Genomic DNA, 18,276 nt, shown 5'->3' with positions numbered 1-18,276 from the left:
CATTCCGCCGTACATTTGTAATCTCTTTCTCACGGATTTAATCCCTTTCTTCTATAAGTACACTTTCCTTGATGAACAGATGACAGGTAAACTAAATACTTATATTATGATTGCAGCAAAAACGTCCTTAACTCTTTTCGAATGAGTGATTTTGTAATATATTTCGTTCATTTTAGCACGGTAGAGTCATAATTGTAGTCGAGGGTCCTGATGTAAGCGACGGTCACCACCACTTCGGTCCTATCAGTTGTAGATATTAAATATATCCATAGTCTGCATTATATATACACCCGGGAAGAGTCTAGCAGCCCTAGTGCTGGGGATGTGAACCAATATCTCCAGTGAAGTATCACTTCCAAAAATATAAGCTTCTATTCATTTATAGCTTTGCAAATATGCTATATCGGTTTCAGAATAAGATGTTAAAAGCTAGGCATTGCCTTAAATTTTGCTGATGACCACGATTGATAAACCAATTGGGACTTGTATGTTGATTGCATGTATCCGAGATGGTAAGGTTGGATCGTTTATAGAAGGCTTGGACTTGTATGTTGATTGCATGTATCCGAGATGGTATGGTTGGATCGTTTATAGAAGGCTTGGACTTGTATGTTGATTGCATGTATCCGAGATGGTATGGTTGGATCGTTTTTAATAGGCTTGGACTTGTATGTTGATTGCATGTATCCGAGATGGCGAGGTTGGATCGTTTATAGAAGGCTTGGACTTGTATGTTGATTGCATGTATCCGAGATGGCGAGGTTGGATCGTTTATAGAAGGCTTGGACTTGTATGTTGATTGCATGCATCCGAGATGGTGAGGTTGGATCGTTTAGAAGGCTTACCACATTTATTTAGTTATGCATGTATAATAAGAATTACTAACAAAACTGTCATAATTTTTGGGCAGCGACGACAGGGAGAGTTGCACAGTGAAATAGAGCTTATCATAATGTCAAGTTGTGGTAAATACATGGCTGGGATGAAAGTGGATCCTCAATCAATGGTTGATTCTAAATCTACAGAGTCAGGCTATCATAGAAATATGCTTTTTGAGAATATATGTAAGAAAAAAGCAATTGGTATTGGAATGTTGTAAATTTTATCATGATATTGGTGATCGGGATCACGAGCCGATACAACATATATTACTTCTTTGTTCTGGTTATAATATCGACCTATTAACGCATTCCTCGTCGCGGCGGCGGTGGTTTTGCTGCTACCCTATCAGAAAACTGTTAAATGGACACCTATGTCGAAGTGTTTTTATGTGCTTCGTGACAAAACCGACGTACAGAGCGCTTGTGTAATACATGATGTATTGTATAATATAGGGAAGGTTGTGACCGTCGTTTACGTCACGCCGGTTTTCATTGGTACAGGACTCCGTCAAGGCCACAACATTCCGCCGTACATTTGTAATGTCTTTCTCATGGATTTAATCCCTTTCTTCTTAAAGAACATTTTCCTTGATGAACTAATGATAGGTAAACTACTTATGTTATGAATGCAGGAAAAAATTCCTTAAATCTTTTCAAATGAGTGACTTTGTAATATATTTCATTCATTTTAGCACGGTATAGTCATGTTTGTAGTCGAGATTCCTGACTTAATCGACGGTCACCACCATTCCGATCCTGTAAGGTATTTAATGTATCCATAGTTTGCATTACACCCGGGAAGAATCTACCAATGTCTTTGATATAGGAATGAAAATGACTCATTGCCATGCCATGGGTCTACATGTATGATGATGGTGGATGATGATTTGTCATTGAAATTATGATTGCATGGTGCATATGCATTTTTTTAATGTGATAATTACTTAATGGGGTTATTACAAATGAAGATGAAACCGTACTCAGACTAAACAATGTACCCTCTGAATTAATGAGTTATGTAGGCCCTTTGAATGTCAGGAAACAGATTAACTCGGTAGTTAATCAGCTTCGTCAGAGATTTATTTTGTGACCGAATTGGACAGGATTTTTTTCATGGCGATTATGATGAGATCTCTGCCAGTGCTATCTCTTTCATTTCCTCAATTCGTAGATAAATCATTTTGTAAACACAACAGAAGTTTTTCGAATATCACAACCGTGCCCATTCCTGGCCTCATGACGGTAAAAGGCGGTACCTCTAACTTCTTGGGCGTTTCTAGCCTATTTGCCTTTAATGAGGATGCGCCAGCTCCTAATGTATTCAAGCAATTGACAGTTATATCAGACCTTCCATATATTGAAAGACTCTTTATTTTGCGTGTAGTTGGAAAAGCTAATGCTGGTATTCCATAACTCTTGTATATTCATTCCCACATAGAGTTATAATTGTTTGCCTCGATGTCTATATTGTGCAGGGGTGCTGATAGTCCAGCAGGTGGTGAAGCTTTACCGGTTGATGTGTGAACCGCCTCGCTGTCTATGTGCAGGGGTGCTGATAGTCCAGCTTGTGGTGAAGCTTTACCGGTTGCTGTGACAGTGTTGATGTGAACCGCCTCGCTGTCTATGTGCAGGGGTGCTGATAGTGCAGCTGGTGGTGAAGCTTTACCGGTTGCTGTGACAGTGTTGATGTGAACCGCCTCGCTGTCTATGTGCAGGGGTGCTGACAGTCCAGCAGGTGGTGAAGCTTTACCGGTTGCTGTGACAGTGTTGATGTGAACCGCCTCGCTGTCTATGTGCAGGGGTGCTGATAGTGCAGCTGGTGGTGAAGCTTTACCGGTTGCTGTGACAGTGTTGATGTGAACCGCCTCGCTGTCTATGTGCAGGGGTGCTGACAGTCCAGCAGGTGGTGAAGCTTTACCGGTTGCTGTGACAGTGTTGATGTGAACCGCCTCGCTGTCTATGTGCAGGGGTGCTGATAGTCCAGCTGGTGGTAAAGCTTTACCGGTTGCTGTGACAGTGTTGATGTGAACCGCCTCGCTGTCTATGTGCAGGGGTGCTGATAGTCCAGGAGGTGGTGAAGATTTACGAGTGTTGTGACAGTATTGATGTGAACCGCCTCGCTGTCTTTTTGCAGGGGTGCTGACAGTCCAGGAGGTGGTGAAGATTTACGGGTGTTGTGACAGTATTGATGTGAACCTCCAGAATATCTTTCTAGGTGTCTGTCAAAGGCCATAGTTTGAAACTTGCCTGAAGTCGAACGGAACACCAGAGTGGACGCGGTTTTAACGCTGGTAACTCTAGTGTGCACCGTTCAAAATGCAACCTTTCGGGATAATTCCCCTAAATTCGTCACTGGATAAGTCATTGATTAAAACTACAATGCTTAGTTTCGTCATCCACCTCAATCGTTGGTAAGTCGGTCACCTATAACTTTTTGATTTGTGTCACTTGATCGGGCGATGTCACATAATCAGTTGATTTTTGTCACTTATTCAGTACGGTGACCTAATCGGGCGATGTCACCTTTTGTCATGTTTGCTTGTAACACGACCATCCCGGTCAAAACACGGCCGAGAGCTGCACATGACAAGCCGATGGCGCTCAAGAGTTGGCTCCAAGTCACTTGAGTGACGATATTGCTCACGGTCAAGAGTCGCCATGTGCTCATCTAGAACCAGTAGCGACAGTCATCAATGGAGATTTCATGTACTTTTTAGACTGAAAATGTAACGTCGTCAGAAAATAGCAGTTTACGGTATAACTGATCACGAGTTGAGAGTACAATGTATATCATGCTTCTTTGTTCTTGCTAATTATATCATATTATATATTCGCCTGTCAAACTTCTGTCTGCTATGTTTTTGTCGCGGAAAATCCGTTGTTTGAGTAAGAGACCATATACGCATCTGATAGTTTGCCATGTCAACGATTGGAAGGAATACCAGACCAGTAGGTCAGATCGACCAACATGACGTCATCTGGTCACAAAACTTGATGCCTTACCATCACATGATCCAGAGTCATCATTCTTGATGCCGAGAGTAGTTATCGCGTTCAAATGGAGTTACTTTAGATATTAGTGTAAACTAATCTCTCCGTGGTCGAATTTCCCACCCCACTACAACTCTGATCGCGATGAATCTTCTACAACTTTCGATACTTTCACTACTCTTGATCAGAGGTAAGTCATTTTTGCGTAGTTTACATTTTTTATTATCGCGGTGATTGCTGTTCACTGCTGCAATATTGTTATTAGTAAAACAGAGTTGGCTATTCATTCCTGATTGTCACGGCTATGGTACTATAAGGATGGGCAAGGTAAAAAAACCTTGGGTAAAGCTAATCAAGTCGGTTACCCTTTGGCAGCCCAGTGAAGTCACTAATTTAATATAATCGAATCGATAGCTAAAGCTTATAGCCATAAGCATACCTGTCCCAACCTAAAAATTAAACCAAGCAAACTGGAATCGGCGGCCAACTTTAAATTAAAAAATACATTTTTCGAAAACCAAAAAAGGAAACAACTATAAAAGATATATTTCACATGTTGGTAGGGTATTTGGCAATGAAAGCCAAACTATTTAGAGCGCTGCAAAGTCACTCAAAACATCTGCTTCGAATCACAGTTTTTTCATTTGAATAATCCTCTATTCCCACTATTGATCCACCTTATTAACATTGTTTCAATGCGTAATGTGTTGGTCTGTGTACATTGACAAAAGATCGTGTCTTCATTTTCTAATCATAGGTACTGCTGAGTTAAAGATAACGACTACCATCAGCAATTCACGTCCACGCCTCGGAGAAACGATAACGCTGAGTTGTAACATTGCGGGTGGAACTGCCAACGATGTAAAACCTGTAAGGTGGTGGCACCAGTGGCACTTCATGTTCCCTTTCAAAATGGTTACCGACGGTTGCTCTGTTGCTTCCAAGTGGTACCAATCAAGATTAACAAACATTCAATGTGATGAGAATAACTATAATTTTCAATTAAGTAATGTTCAACCTTTGGACAATGGGCATTGGTTTTGTGAGGGTGATGGACAAGATCCCACAGACTGGCAGATGTTGGATGTTTCAGGTAAGTTTGAAAAATACATATATCAATGCAGAATACAAATTCATCCTTAAAGGAGATAGTGAAACGACGGGACGATAGCGGGATGTTGTAATTAATAAGGTCGCAATCAGATTGATATGATTTGTTAGGTGAGATGCTGGAGTGATGGCCATATACCAGATTTGATGAGTTCGATATGTTAAAAAAGTCAATGCAGCACTCAAAATCGCTCGATAAAATTCAGAATGTTCCTTATCATGCCACGCTATCTGTGAGGTCAAACCAGGAGGACCACATCAATTGAGTGTTGGTCAGACGCGTGCAGGACATATATTACAAAAAATTACAACCAAAATTACTGAAGCGCTGCGAAGCCACTCAAAACATCTCCTTCGTATCATCATTTTCTCGTTCGAATAATCATCAGTTCCCACAGAAGTGTTCCTCCTTGTCGACATTGTGTAGGGAATTGAAGCCTCACTGGAGGTATCAATTTCTATTCTCCGACATCTCAAAATACAATGTCGAATAATGTGATTTTAAATGTTTTTGAAATGCTTCCACATTTTGCACCAACTCAAGAGGTAATGGTTGCATAACCCAAACTGCTGAATTCAAAACGAGGCTTCATTGGCGCATAGTGCATTTACACTGTAATGTGCGGTTCATTCCCAACCCAGTTGTTTTAGAATACAATGTTACTTCGTAATGTGTTATCCTGTGTACATTGACAAAAGATCGCGTCTTCATTTTCTAATTTCAGGTTCTCCTGATTATACGGTAACGAATACCATCAGCAATTTACGTCCACGCCTCGGAGAAACGATAACGCTGAGTTGTAACATTGCGGGTGGAACCGCCAGCGATGTAAAGCATGTGAGGTGGTGGCACCAGTGGTACTACAACTTCCCTCTCAAAATGGTTACCGACGGTTGCTCTGTTGCTTTCAAGGGGTACAAATCAAGATTAACAAACATTCAATGTGATAAGAATAATTATAATTTTCAATTAAGTAATGTTCAACCTTTGGACCGTGGGCGTTGGTTTTGTGAGGCTGATGGACAAGTGGCCTCAAGCTGGCTGAGATTGGACGTTTTAGGTAAGTTAGAAAAATACATATATCAATGCAGAACAGAAATTCATCCTTAAAGGAGATAGTGAAACGACGGGACGATAGCGGGATGTTGTAATTAGTAAGGTCGCAATCAGATTGATATGATTTTTAAGTTGAGATGCTGGAGTGATGGCCATATACCAGATTTGATGAGTTCGATATGTTAAAAAAGTCAATGCAGCACTCAAAATCGCTCGATAAAATTCGGAATGTTCCTTATCATGCCGAGCCATTTTTGAGTCAAACCAGGAGGACCACATCAATTGAGTGTTGGTCAGACGCGTGCAGGACATATATTACAAAAAATTACAACCAAAATTACTGAAGCGCTGCGAAGCCACTCAAAACATCTCCTTCGTATCATCATTTTCTCGTTCGAATAATCATCAGTTCCCACAGAAGTGTTCCTCCTTGTCGACATTGTGTAGGGAATTGAAGCCTCACTGGAGGTATCAATTTCTATTCTCCGACATCTCAAAATACAATGTCGAATAATGTGATTTTAAATGTTTTTGAAATGCTTCCACATTTTGCACCAACTCAAGCGGTAATGGTTGCATAACCCAAACTGCTGAATTCAAAATGAGGCTTCATTGGCGCATAGTGCATTTACGCTGTAATGTGCGGTTCATTCCCAACCCAGTTGTTTTAGAATACAGTGTTACTTCGTAATGTGTTAGCCTGTGTACATTGACAAAAGATCGCGTCTTCATTTTCTAATTTCAGGTTCTCCTGATTATACGGTAACGAATACCATCAGCAATTCAAGTCCACGCCGGGGAGAAACGATAACGCTGAGTTGTAACATTGCGGGTGGAACCGCCAGCGATGTAAAGCATGTGAGGTGGTGCCACTGGTGGAACTCCATTTTTCTCCCTTTCGAACTAGTTACCGACGGTTGCTCTGTTGCTTTCAAGGGGTACAAATCGAGATTAACAAACACTCAATGTGATAAGAATAACTATAATTTTCAATTAAGTAATGTTGAACGTTTTGACCGTGGGCGTTGGTTGTGTGAGGCTGATGGACAAATAGAGGCCACCACAGACTGGCACATGTTGGATGTTTTAGGTAAGTTTGAAAAAAACATATATATCAATGCAGAACACAAATTCATCCTTAAAGGAGATAGCGAAACGACGGAACGATATGTAATACAATGTATATAATATGGAAGTTGTAACGAAAGGCCGCAACCAGGTTGAGATTATATGTTGGGTAAGATGTGGGAGTTATGGCCACTAACCAGTTTGATGTTTTCGATATGTTGAAAAAGTCAATGCAGCACTGAAAATCGCTCTTATAAGAGAAGAGTGTCGATATCTCGGAATTTGGACTGTTCTTTATTAAGCCGAGCCATTTGTAACGTCAAACCAGGAGGACCACATCTGTTGATAAATCGCGAGATGAGTAATCATTACTTTCCTGCCTGCCCCAAGATCTTCTACTTCACCGGACCATAACAATCACCATTTTTCTGGTGCCATGAAATTCTACATTCAATGGAAGTGTGTCCGAAGACTATACAGAGGCTACATGCACCTACATGTATGTCCAAACAGACGACTGACTTTCAGGGGATTTAGTGATAATCCCTGACAGGGCCTCTATAGCAACTAAACTCCATATCCCAATTCCTCCTCCTGAATCGGGCGCCCCGCTTCTTCTGCCCTAAGAAGGTTTCACTTGGCAAATTATTTTGAAAAAGCCTCATTTAGGATCATTTCTTTCACTTGCATTCTACCAAGAGGGAGCATGGCATGCAGTACGAGCTGGTACAAGAGCTTGATAACAATCATACGCTGTTTCATACGTTGTTTGGTATGACTCAGTGGTGTGTTTTTTACTTTATCGTATGAACACTGGCCAAAAAGCTGTTTGTAAAGCCACACTCGCGGGGATTTCCAATGTTTTTTTCAATCGATGAATTCACCTTTTTTTGATACCCGTAAAAATCATAACACATCCTAGCCTAATACCATAAGGAACCAACGTCAGTGGCGCTAAAGCGGCCATTGCCGTGGGCCTAATTCTGAACGATTTTATTTGTGTTATTCGCAACAGGATTCTGTCGTGGCACAATCGTCGCCTCGGAATATACTCATACGTTTTAAATGTTCTATACGACGCGAAAGAAATGCTAAGTGTTCGTTTGTCCTATAAGTTTTCTGTTTCATTCATAAATTACACGAATTTGATCCTTGTTATGCACGTGCTGCTTATTTCAATAACAAATTTCATGATAAAAAATCGACGATTAACTCTGTAATATACGTTGTCCCTTACGAATTAGCTCACGATTGGTGGCCAGTGTGTAGCCACTATGAGCCAATCGTGAGGCAGACTCACAAATGTAATGCACGAGTCTGCATGTGACAGACTAAACACATCTCAGACACTCAATTAAGAGAGTAACTTCACGCCAAGTACGGAATCTCACTTAAATATCAACAGAAAAGAATCGACGAGAACATAATTGGTTTGTGACAGATTACCATGGATAAGATATCTCCCCGTTATAGCCTCGGTCTCATGAATATTCGCCTTTTCAGATTTAATATTTGCAATATTTGCAATACATTCTGTGGCGGGTGGTTCTCCCACCGAGGTTGGCATCTCGCGATTTCGCATTCCGCATCTCGCGGTTTATAATAAGCCTTGTCAGTTGTTAGAAACAAGGGTGCGCCGGTTGGTACAGCTTCAAAGAAGCCACCATCCAAGTTTTAATTTCGAGGGGGATCTTGTAGATTTACAGGGGGGGGGGGGGGGTCGTTGAGTTCAAAGTTTCATATGGCACGACTTGTTGAAAAAGAATCGGGTTATACGAAACACAATGTAATCTGTCTTGAATTCTAGATGCACCAGATACTTCGCAAATGAAAACCAACTATACAGGAAAAATTGTTCATCCATTGATCTATGATGGCGATTGATTATCTAGGTTCCATCCGTAGGCCTAACCACGGATAGATGATGGAGAATCCCCATCATATATCCACTGTTAGACTTGGTGACTGGACTGCTACTCCGATGGGTTTATACTTTACTGCATATGGTCATTTTTGATGGAATTCCCAACATAGTCCAAGGGCCATCAGTGCATCAACCGATGGCCCATCAATGATCCATGCATGGACAATTTTGCCTGCGTACCTCTCGATCATGAGCCGGCATATTTTCAACTACAAATACATGTAGCTCCCTCAAAATATCAGACTATACATGTAGTAATTACCATTGGTCAGTTTCATAAACACTTTTCAAATTCTTTGAAGTGCTATCTTCGCAAAACAGCCTTCAACCTTCATGCAAACTTCGAATACCTAATTATTTGGCCAAAATGGGTTGGATTTCTATTTAAAGCCAACTCTCTAGAGCTTTGCTTTAACATGCTACACCAATCTCTTAGGTTTTCCTGAGATTAATCAGTTACACCTACTGTTTTCAGTTCCGCCTGATGTTGAAGTCAAAATCAGTAAGACAACTGTTAATGAACATGAATCCGTGCGGTTTGAATGTGCTACCAGCGGAGGCTACCCGGAGCGCATAGAGCGGTACCAGTGGCTCTGGAAGAAGAGTGGCTCCACTGCGGAACAGGTTATCCAAGACTCCGAGACCAGCACGCAGAATGGGAAGCTTTTCGAGTTCGTGCGCATACCATACGACAGGAGTGGGACGTACTCGTGTAAGGCTTGGAATCTTGGTGAGATGGGACAGGCATCGGCAGTCCTGACTGTGCATTGTAAGTTTGGTTCTGCATTCTTTGTAATATGTCTGCTGATATATTTAACTGAATCTTCTAATCAAACTGAAAATCCTTATGAAATTCCTTTCCATATATTAGTGATCATTTTGAATACCGTTGCAACTATTCATTAGCTCATCTGTCTGACATCAAATCACTTAAAATTATTGCTTTGTAATTAAGGAGGTGGAAACATAGTACAATGTATGTGAAGGGTTTACAGAGAAGGAGCAGAAGGAATTCACAGAGGTCCTGGCGAAGGACTGAAAATAACTTAACAGTTTTCATCAGTTGACAAAATCTTTCCCTGATGCAGTGCACACTGCATTATGCATTGGTCACTGACCACTTCCTTTTCACCCACAGTTTCTCCTAGAATATACCCAGAGGCCAACATGACGTATGACGTGGTGGGTGAGATAGGCAAGGAGGCATCGTTTGAACTGTTCATCATCGCCAACCCGACTCCGGCAACAACGGGTTACGTCTGGTCCAAAGATGACAACATCCTTTCGAACTCATCGTCCGAATATGAAATTATTTCCGGGCCGACGTCGAGCAAGTTGGCCATCGAACACGTCAAATCCTCCGATTATGGGAACTATACGTGCTCTGTGAAAACGAGCAGATTTCAAGTGAAAGTTTTCAAATTTAAGCTTTTCAAACCAGGTAAGTTGTATCATCTGTTGTTAGTGGTTTCCGAACGGAGATGGGTGTATTTCAATGGCCACCTTAATAGTCGATTCTGAAGCCCTTGGTAGGAATGAGGTTCCAGAAGAATCTAATAGTGTGACTACGTGTATCGAATAGTGAGAAAGAAGGAGTTCGAGGCCAATCTGCTCTGTGCTAGATAACTTTATTTGAACTGATCTAAAACATGACCGATACAAAACTATCACAATACATTACGATGTAAGAAAGGTAATGATTGGTCAAGCTACTGTACAGATAGGCGTGACGCGAGCGTCCGGCTCGGGGGCGGAGCAGTGTAGACGTGCTTGCAGAGTCCGAATGGTTCCCACAGTAGGTATAAAATTCCGCCGAATTCTTTTAATTGTGAAGCCAACACATTTACGTCAAAGTACCCCCTAAAACCAATTACACGAGATTATTTAATATGTTTCGAGATATTGGAATCTGAGAGGTTGTAGGAACTCTGAAGGATTTATTTAAGGACCCAGAAGAGGTTAATGGCAATCAAAAAATCAGAAGACGAAGGTCTACAGTAATAATGTATCTCGTAGTGTATAAAAAACCAGATGGCAAAATTCCTTGATTCCATCCATAATTTCGAGTGAAGTGCGTATCAAACACCTAAATATCAATCACAACCGTTCAGTACCTACTCGAATGAAACAGAAGCAATTATACAACCAAGGAGCTCCAGCTCGGTATTGATTCCTTAAATCCGACACAGTCGTGGTCGTTGCCCTGTTAACCGTTTGGGTGCCAAATGACATTTTAGGGTAAAATCCCCCCCCCCAAGGTCTTCGGACATGTTAGAAGGTCAATACAACGCATCATGTATCATTCACCTGTGGTTGTGTTTTAAGGCTGTATATGTGTCTATGCTGTCAGAAAGTGACACCAATCATAGGAAATCTTGACGTCAATTCCAAACTGATGTACATGTAGTTCATGATTCCAACACTGAGACGTTGAAAGACCAAATCTGCACATTCATCTCATAACTATATATCACAACTGTTGCTTCATTTTAGGTCCACCCTCTGCACCCAGCAAACTCGAAGTTGTCAATTCAACTGCCGTAGCAGCGACGCTCACATGGATCTCAGAAATCAATGGCGGGTCGGAGCAGAGATTTTACGTCCAATACAAGAAGTTTGCCGACAACTGGGACGTTGCCCCGGAGGTTCCTCAAGGAGGAATAACTGATCCAGGTCTCAAGAAAGCCGTGTATCATAAGATTATGGGTCTTGAGTCGAATGTTGGGTATATATTTAGGGTGCGCAGCAGGAACTCCCACCCGGGGACTCACACCAGTAACTTTAGCAACGTGGCTTCTGGGGAAACACCAGGTTTGTGGATCTCTTTTGGAGACTTTTATAGACATTTGATCTCTTCAGTTGTTTAGTTCACACCTGAGCTGCGTTATTTACCTTTTGGGGAATACCTCTGATGCACGTCATGGGTTTCTATGAATCGTTACTCTCAGCAGTGCGGCCGGTCTTTGAATAGGACAAGAAGCTGAGATGCTCCCAACCGCCTTGGCGTCTAATGAGATAGGGGTATGGTTGATTTCGATTTCGCAACTTCGCCAAGTTGCGTGCCGTCAACGACTTACCACACAAGTGTAGGCAATTTCATTTCTCCGTTAGACCTGCCCATATCCACATCATATGCATGGCCATTGTTTAAACCATTTCTTCAAACATGTTTGTATTTTTACTTTGCAGAAAAACCCAAAACGTCCCTCATAGGTGTGAATCGGATAGGTAAAAAAGTAACCGTGGGCTGGGAACGAGTGACTGGAAAATATACGGGGCTGAAGATCAAATACTGCCAGACCGGCACAGACGACTGCATGACTCACACCGTGCCTAAACAAGAGAATACCTATGTAACATTTGTTGTTGATCCCGATAAATCATATTATTATTATATGGTTGTCAAAGATGGTGGTGATGTTGTATACAGGAGCAGGGTCGTCAATGACGAGGTTGATGACAAGACAAGCATAAGTGAGTCAGGTTGACTTCAGCCGAATATGGACAAATAAAAGCTCGACAGATCGAACATAGAAACGTCGATTCTAATTTCAACATGTCCTGATAATCTATTCATTCATATACATACTGCACGCTGTCTGGCTAAAATGGCTGAGTCTGATGAAGATAACATCCAAAGTTGTTTTCTTTACAGCAGCTGTAGGCGGTCATGTTGGAGCCGGCATTGTAGCGATAACAGGCGTCGTTCTGGCTGTTATTTTATGGTAAGCTACTTCGGATACAGGTCTAATGGTAAAACGGCGACAGATTTCGGTGAAGTTGAAGGTGGGGGGGGGGCATATAGTTGTCGACACTGGTTTCTTGATCGTACTATAATAAGGATCTACAGTTAATATCCCAGAAGCTATTAACACATGAAGCTAGCTGATGAAATATTCGATAAATAATCTTTCAGATTTTTATCAAACATTGACGGTTCATAGAGGTGGGTAATGAATCATTGAGGAAAGTCATTTGACATACATGTACCAATCTTAAATTAACCTGCCATGCACTAGTGATGTTTTGATCTTGATCGCTATTCGCGTAGAGTGACGAGAATCCCAAATTCCAGATCTTAGCCTCTCTAATAAAACTGTATTTACTTCTGTAGGAAACGTGGTCTACTGCGATGGAGAAAGAGGCAGTGTCATCGACCGGCAAATGACAACGCTGATTACGATGATACCAGGGTTGAATTCACAACAGCCGGAAATCGCCCTGTACACACCTACGCCAACATTGAGACAGATCACGTAAATGATGTGTTTGACCCTGAACGCTGGCATGGACAAATAAACCCACAGCCATTGCCTACGGGGCACCGCGTTCCGGTTCACGGAGTCCATGGGAATGAGCCTGCGGAGTCCGACGATGACGTAGACGCTGTCGTGGGTGCATACGATTACGCGACATGGCAGCAGGGTGTTCCAGGTCAACGCCCAGTCCCTGCACCTCAGCAGAATCAAACGGAGTGTGGCTCCTCAGACGATGAGTCTGGGGAGTATATCTTAAGCGATCCGATAAGCGACCAGGAGGGACAGGAGCCTGAAGGTACATACAATGACCTACGAATCCTCGTAGCAGACGCACAGAAAGAGCTAAGAATCCACAAGGACGCGCCGCCTGACCAAAGTACAGCAGAGAGCAGTTCCAGACAAGCTAATGGCGGCTCAGACGATGAGTCTGGGGATTATATCTTATGCGATCCAATAAGCGACCAGGAGGGACAGGAGCCTGAAGGTACATACAATGACCTACGAATCCTCGTAACAGACGCACAGAAAGAGCTAAGAATCCACAAGGACGCGCAGCCTGACCAAAGTACAGCAGAGAGCAGTTCAAGACAAGCTAATGGCTCCTCAGACGATGAGTCTGGGGAGTATATCTTAAGCGATCCAATAAGCGACCAGGAGGGACAGGAGCCTGAAGGTACATACAATGACCTACGAATCCTCGTAACAGACGCACAGAAAAAGCTAAGAATCCACAAGGACGCGCAGCCTGACCAAAGTACAGCAGAGAGCAGTTCAAGAGCTAATGGGTCCAATGGGCGGACTCCAAGTCGCTCGAATGGCGTCCAAGAGTTGGTTACAAGTCGTTCGAGTGACAATATGGTAAACGAGCAAGGGTCACTGTACGCGTATTTAGATCCAGTAGCGCCAGTAACGCATGGAGAGTACTTGGACTTCAGACAAAGCCTAGTTCCTGCACCTCAGCAAAATCAAACGGAGTGTGGCTCCTCAGACGATGAGTCTGGGGAGTATATCTTAAGCGATCCAATAAGCGACCAGGAGGGACAGGAGCCTGAAGGTACATACAATGACCTACCAATTCTCGTAACAGACGCACAGAAAGAGCTAAGAATCCACAAGGACGCGCAGCCTGACCAAAGTACAGCAGAGAGCAGTTCAAGACAAGCTAATGGCTCCTCAGACGATGAGTCTGGGGAGTATATCTTAAGCGATCCAATAAGCGACCAGGAGGGACAGGAGCCTGAAGGTACATACAATGACCTACCAATCTTCGTAACAGACGCACAGAAAGAGCTAAGAATTCACAAGGACGCGCAGCCTGATCAAAGTACAGCAGAGAGCAGTTCAAGACAAGCTAATGGGTCCAATGGGCAGACTCCAAGTCGCTCGAATGGCGCCCAAGAGTTGGTTACAAGTCGTTCGAACGACAATATGGCAAACGAGCAAGGGTCACCATACGCGCATTTAGATCCAGTAGCGCCAGTAACGCATGGAGGGTACTTGGACTTCAGACAACTTAGTTCGGAATAATAGGTATCAACATCCCAATAGGTGGCGCTGATTATAACTTGTGTGTGCGTCAAACAGACAACATTCTCGTCTCTGCCACACCAACGAAATACCCTAGTGACAGTCAGAGTCACGTCGCGGCTGCCGTGGCTGGTACCCTATTAAGACCGATCAGAACATTTTTAAAGGGACACCTCTGTCGAGGTGTTTGTATGTGCTTGTGACATCACCGACGTACAGGTGGCGCCCGTGTATAACTTGATATATTGTATTGTTAACGTAGTCTGTAGGGAAGGTTGTGACCGTCGTTTACGTCACGCCGGTTTTTATTGGTACAGGACTCCGTCAAGGCCACAACATTCCGCCCTACATTTATAATCTCTTTCTCACGGATTTAATCCCTTTCTTCTATAAGTACATTTTCCTTGATGAACAGATGACGGGTGAACTAAATTCTTATATTATGATTGCAGCAAAAACGTCCTTAACTCTTTTCGAATGAGTGATTTTGTAATATATTTCGTTCATTTTAGCACGGTAGAGTCATAATTGTAGTCGAGGGTCCTGACGTAAGCGACGGTCACCACCACTTCGGTCCTATCAGTTGCAGATAATGAATATATCCATAGTCTGCATTATATATACACCCGGGAAGAGTCTAGCAGCCCTAGTGGTGGGGATGTGAACCAATATCTCCAGTGAAGTATCACTTCCAAAAATATAAGCTTCTATTCATTTATAGCTTTGTAAATATGCTATATCGGTTTCAGAATAAGATGTTAAAAGCTAGGCATTGCCTTAAATTTTGCTGATGACCACGATTGATAAACCAATTGGGACTTGTATGTTGATTGCATGTATCCGAGATGGCGAGGTTGGATCGTTTATAGAAAGCTCGGACTTGTATGTTGATTGCATGTATCCGAGATGGTAATGTTTGGATCGTTTATAGAAGGCTTGGACTTGTATGTTGATTGCAGGCATCCGAGATGGTAAGGTCGGATCGTTTATAGAAGGCTTGGACTTGTATGTTGATTGCATGTATCCGAGATGGCGAGGTTGGATCGTTTATAGAAGGCTTGGACTTGTATGTTGATTGCATGTATCCGAGATGGCGAGGTTGGATCGTTTAGAACCACATTTATTTAGTTATGCATGTATAATAAGAATTATCATGATATTGGTAAAGGGTTATAATACTTAACACACAAGATTAGGTGAGGATTGATAAGGCCTTAACTGAAGGAGATAACGCCAGTGTTAGTGACAAAGGTTGTTTTGAATAACCGGGCCTAGACCTTTTTCCGATTTGTCGCTCAATTACAGTCTGAGTCTGATGACAGTTCCCATTGGTTCCCATTGTCTTTGTTCACGACGATTCCGACAGTCTGTACACTATGCGTTGCCTAAATGATCCAAAGTCCCAGAACATGTATAAGTGTCGTGTAACACAAATAAGGGATACGTCATGGACACAAAGCTTGTGTCGCTTAATCTATAGCCACAGCTAGTTTTCTCTTGTAGTCTTTTTTAACTGCATGTTTAGTGGTATAACTCCATCCCAATTGATTGTCTTTATAGTGATCAGGATCACGCGCCGATACAACATATGTTACTTCTTTGTTCTAGTTATGATACGACCTATTAACGCATTCCTCGTCGCAGCGGCGGTGGTTTTGCTGCTACCCTATCAGAAAACTCTTAAAGGGACGCCTCTGTCGAGGTGTTTGTATGTGCTTGTGACATCACCGACGTACAGGTGGCGCCCGTGTATAACATGATATATTGTATTGTTAACGTAGTCTGTAGGGAAGGTTGTGACCATCGTTTACGTCACGCCGGTTTTCATTGGTACAGGACTCCATCAAGGTCACAACATTCCGCCCTACATTTGTAATCTCTTTCTCACGGATTTAATCCCTTTCTTCTATAAGTACATTTTCCTTGATGAACAGATGACGGGTGAACTAAATACTTATATTATGATTGCAGCAAAAACGTCCTTAACTCTTTTCAAATACGTGATTTTGTGATATCTTTCGTTCATTTTAGCACGGTATAGTCATGTTTGTAGTCGAGATTCCTGACGTAAGCGATGGTCACCACCACTTCGGTCCTATGAGTTGTAAATATTGAATATATCCATAGTCTGCATTATATATATACCCGGGAAGAGTCTAGCAGCCCTAGTGGCGGGGATGTGAACTATAGTTGCCGCAACTTTATGGAGACTAAAGGGTTTCGTTGAATGAGAACTTTCTTCTATTAGATCAGAGTCTTTCAAATATTTGAAAGACTTGAAAGACTCTGATTAGACTAACTTTTGAAAGTGTGGAAATTCAATTGCGACCCTATTTAATTCTGCGGACGAAAAGCAAAAACCTATAGACGAGATTAAATTCTGATCCAGTTTTTAATTTACCGGATCAAATATGTATTTTGCAGATGCCACAATAGTTTTCACAAGATAGAAAGAGTTGATGTTACGAATGTAATAATAATATGGGCTTTTATTCATTATTGTAAAATATGTCACCGTGTTTTTCAAAATTAGCCTTTGAAAGCTTGGCGTTAGCCAAAATGTGACCACTATAAAATGTCAAATTGTGGTCATTTTAGCTCCACCTTCGCGGCTTTGGTAACCAATATCTCCAGTGAAGTATCAATTCCTAAAGTATAAGCTTATATTCATTAGCTTTGTAAATATGCTATATCGGTTTCAGAATAAGATGTTAAAAGCTAGGCATTGCCCAAATTTTGGTGATGACCACTTTTGATCAACCAATTGGGACTTGTATGTTGATTGCATGTATCCGAGATGGCGAGGTTGGATCGTTTATAGAGGGCTTGGACTTGTATGTTGATTGCATGTATCCGAGATGGCGAGGTTGGATCGTATATAGAGGGCTTGGACTTGTATGTTGATTGCATGTATCCGAGATGGCGAGGTTGGATCGTTTATAGAAGGCTTGGACTTGTATGTTGATTGCATGTATCCGAGATGGTAAGGTTGGATCGTTTATAGAAGGCTTGGACTTGTATGTTGATTGCATGTATCCGAGATGGTATGGTTGGATCGTTTATAGAAGGCTTGGACTTGTATGTTGATTGCATGTATCCGAGATGGTAAGGTTGGATCGTTTATAGAAGGCTTGGACTTGTATGTTGATTGCATGTATCCGAGATGGCGAGGTTGGATCGTTTAGAACCACATTTATTTAGTTATGCATGTATAATAAGAATTATCATGATATTGGTAAAGGGTTATAATACTTGACACACAAAATAAGTTGAGGATTGATAAGGCCTTAACTGAAGGAGATAATGCCAGCGTTAGTCAGAGTGACAAAGGTTGTTTTGAATAACCGGGCCAAGGCCTTTTTCCGATTTGTCGCTCAATTACAGTCTGAGTCTGATGACAGTTCCCATTGGTTCCCATTGTCTTTGTTCACGATGATTCAGACAGTCTATACACTATGC

General features: G+C 42.0%; 1 protein-coding gene across 1 annotated transcript; it reads left to right on the top strand.

Moving 5' to 3' along the window:
* The first annotated feature begins 3,924 nt into the window (after window positions 1-3,924).
* LOC135502587 (uncharacterized) lies at window positions 3,925-15,645 on the top strand. Its single transcript, XM_064795535.1, has 10 exons — window positions 3,925-4,062; window positions 4,630-4,965; window positions 5,708-6,043; window positions 6,785-6,859; window positions 9,507-9,800; window positions 10,170-10,472; window positions 11,525-11,842; window positions 12,221-12,505; window positions 12,687-12,756; window positions 13,146-15,645. The coding sequence occupies exons 1-10, from the start codon at window positions 4,017-4,019 to the stop codon at window positions 14,815-14,817; spliced, it is 3,735 nt and encodes a 1,244-aa protein (XP_064651605.1). The 5' UTR covers window positions 3,925-4,016; the 3' UTR covers window positions 14,818-15,645.
* The last annotated feature ends 2,631 nt before the right edge of the window (window positions 15,646-18,276 follow it).

Source organism: Lineus longissimus, chromosome 18, assembly GCF_910592395.1.
Source record: "Lineus longissimus chromosome 18, tnLinLong1.2, whole genome shotgun sequence".
NCBI classification, from domain to species: Eukaryota; Metazoa; Nemertea; class Pilidiophora; order Heteronemertea; family Lineidae; genus Lineus; species Lineus longissimus.
This window is presented reverse-complemented; position numbering and strand designations above follow the sequence as displayed.

What these genes read in the sequence shown, in the direction of transcription:
- LOC135502587 (XM_064795535.1), top strand. Translation starts at nt 4,017, where the DNA reads ATGAATCTTCTACAACTTTCGATACTTTCACTACTCTTGATCAGAG. An exon ending in GCAGATGTTGGATGTTTCAG is followed by an intron (nt 4,966 to 5,707) that starts GTAAGTTTGAAA and finishes TTCTAATTTCAG; the next exon opens with GTTCTCCTGATTATACGGTA. An exon ending in ATTTAAGCTTTTCAAACCAG is followed by an intron (nt 10,473 to 11,524) that starts GTAAGTTGTATC and finishes GCTTCATTTTAG; the next exon opens with GTCCACCCTCTGCACCCAGC.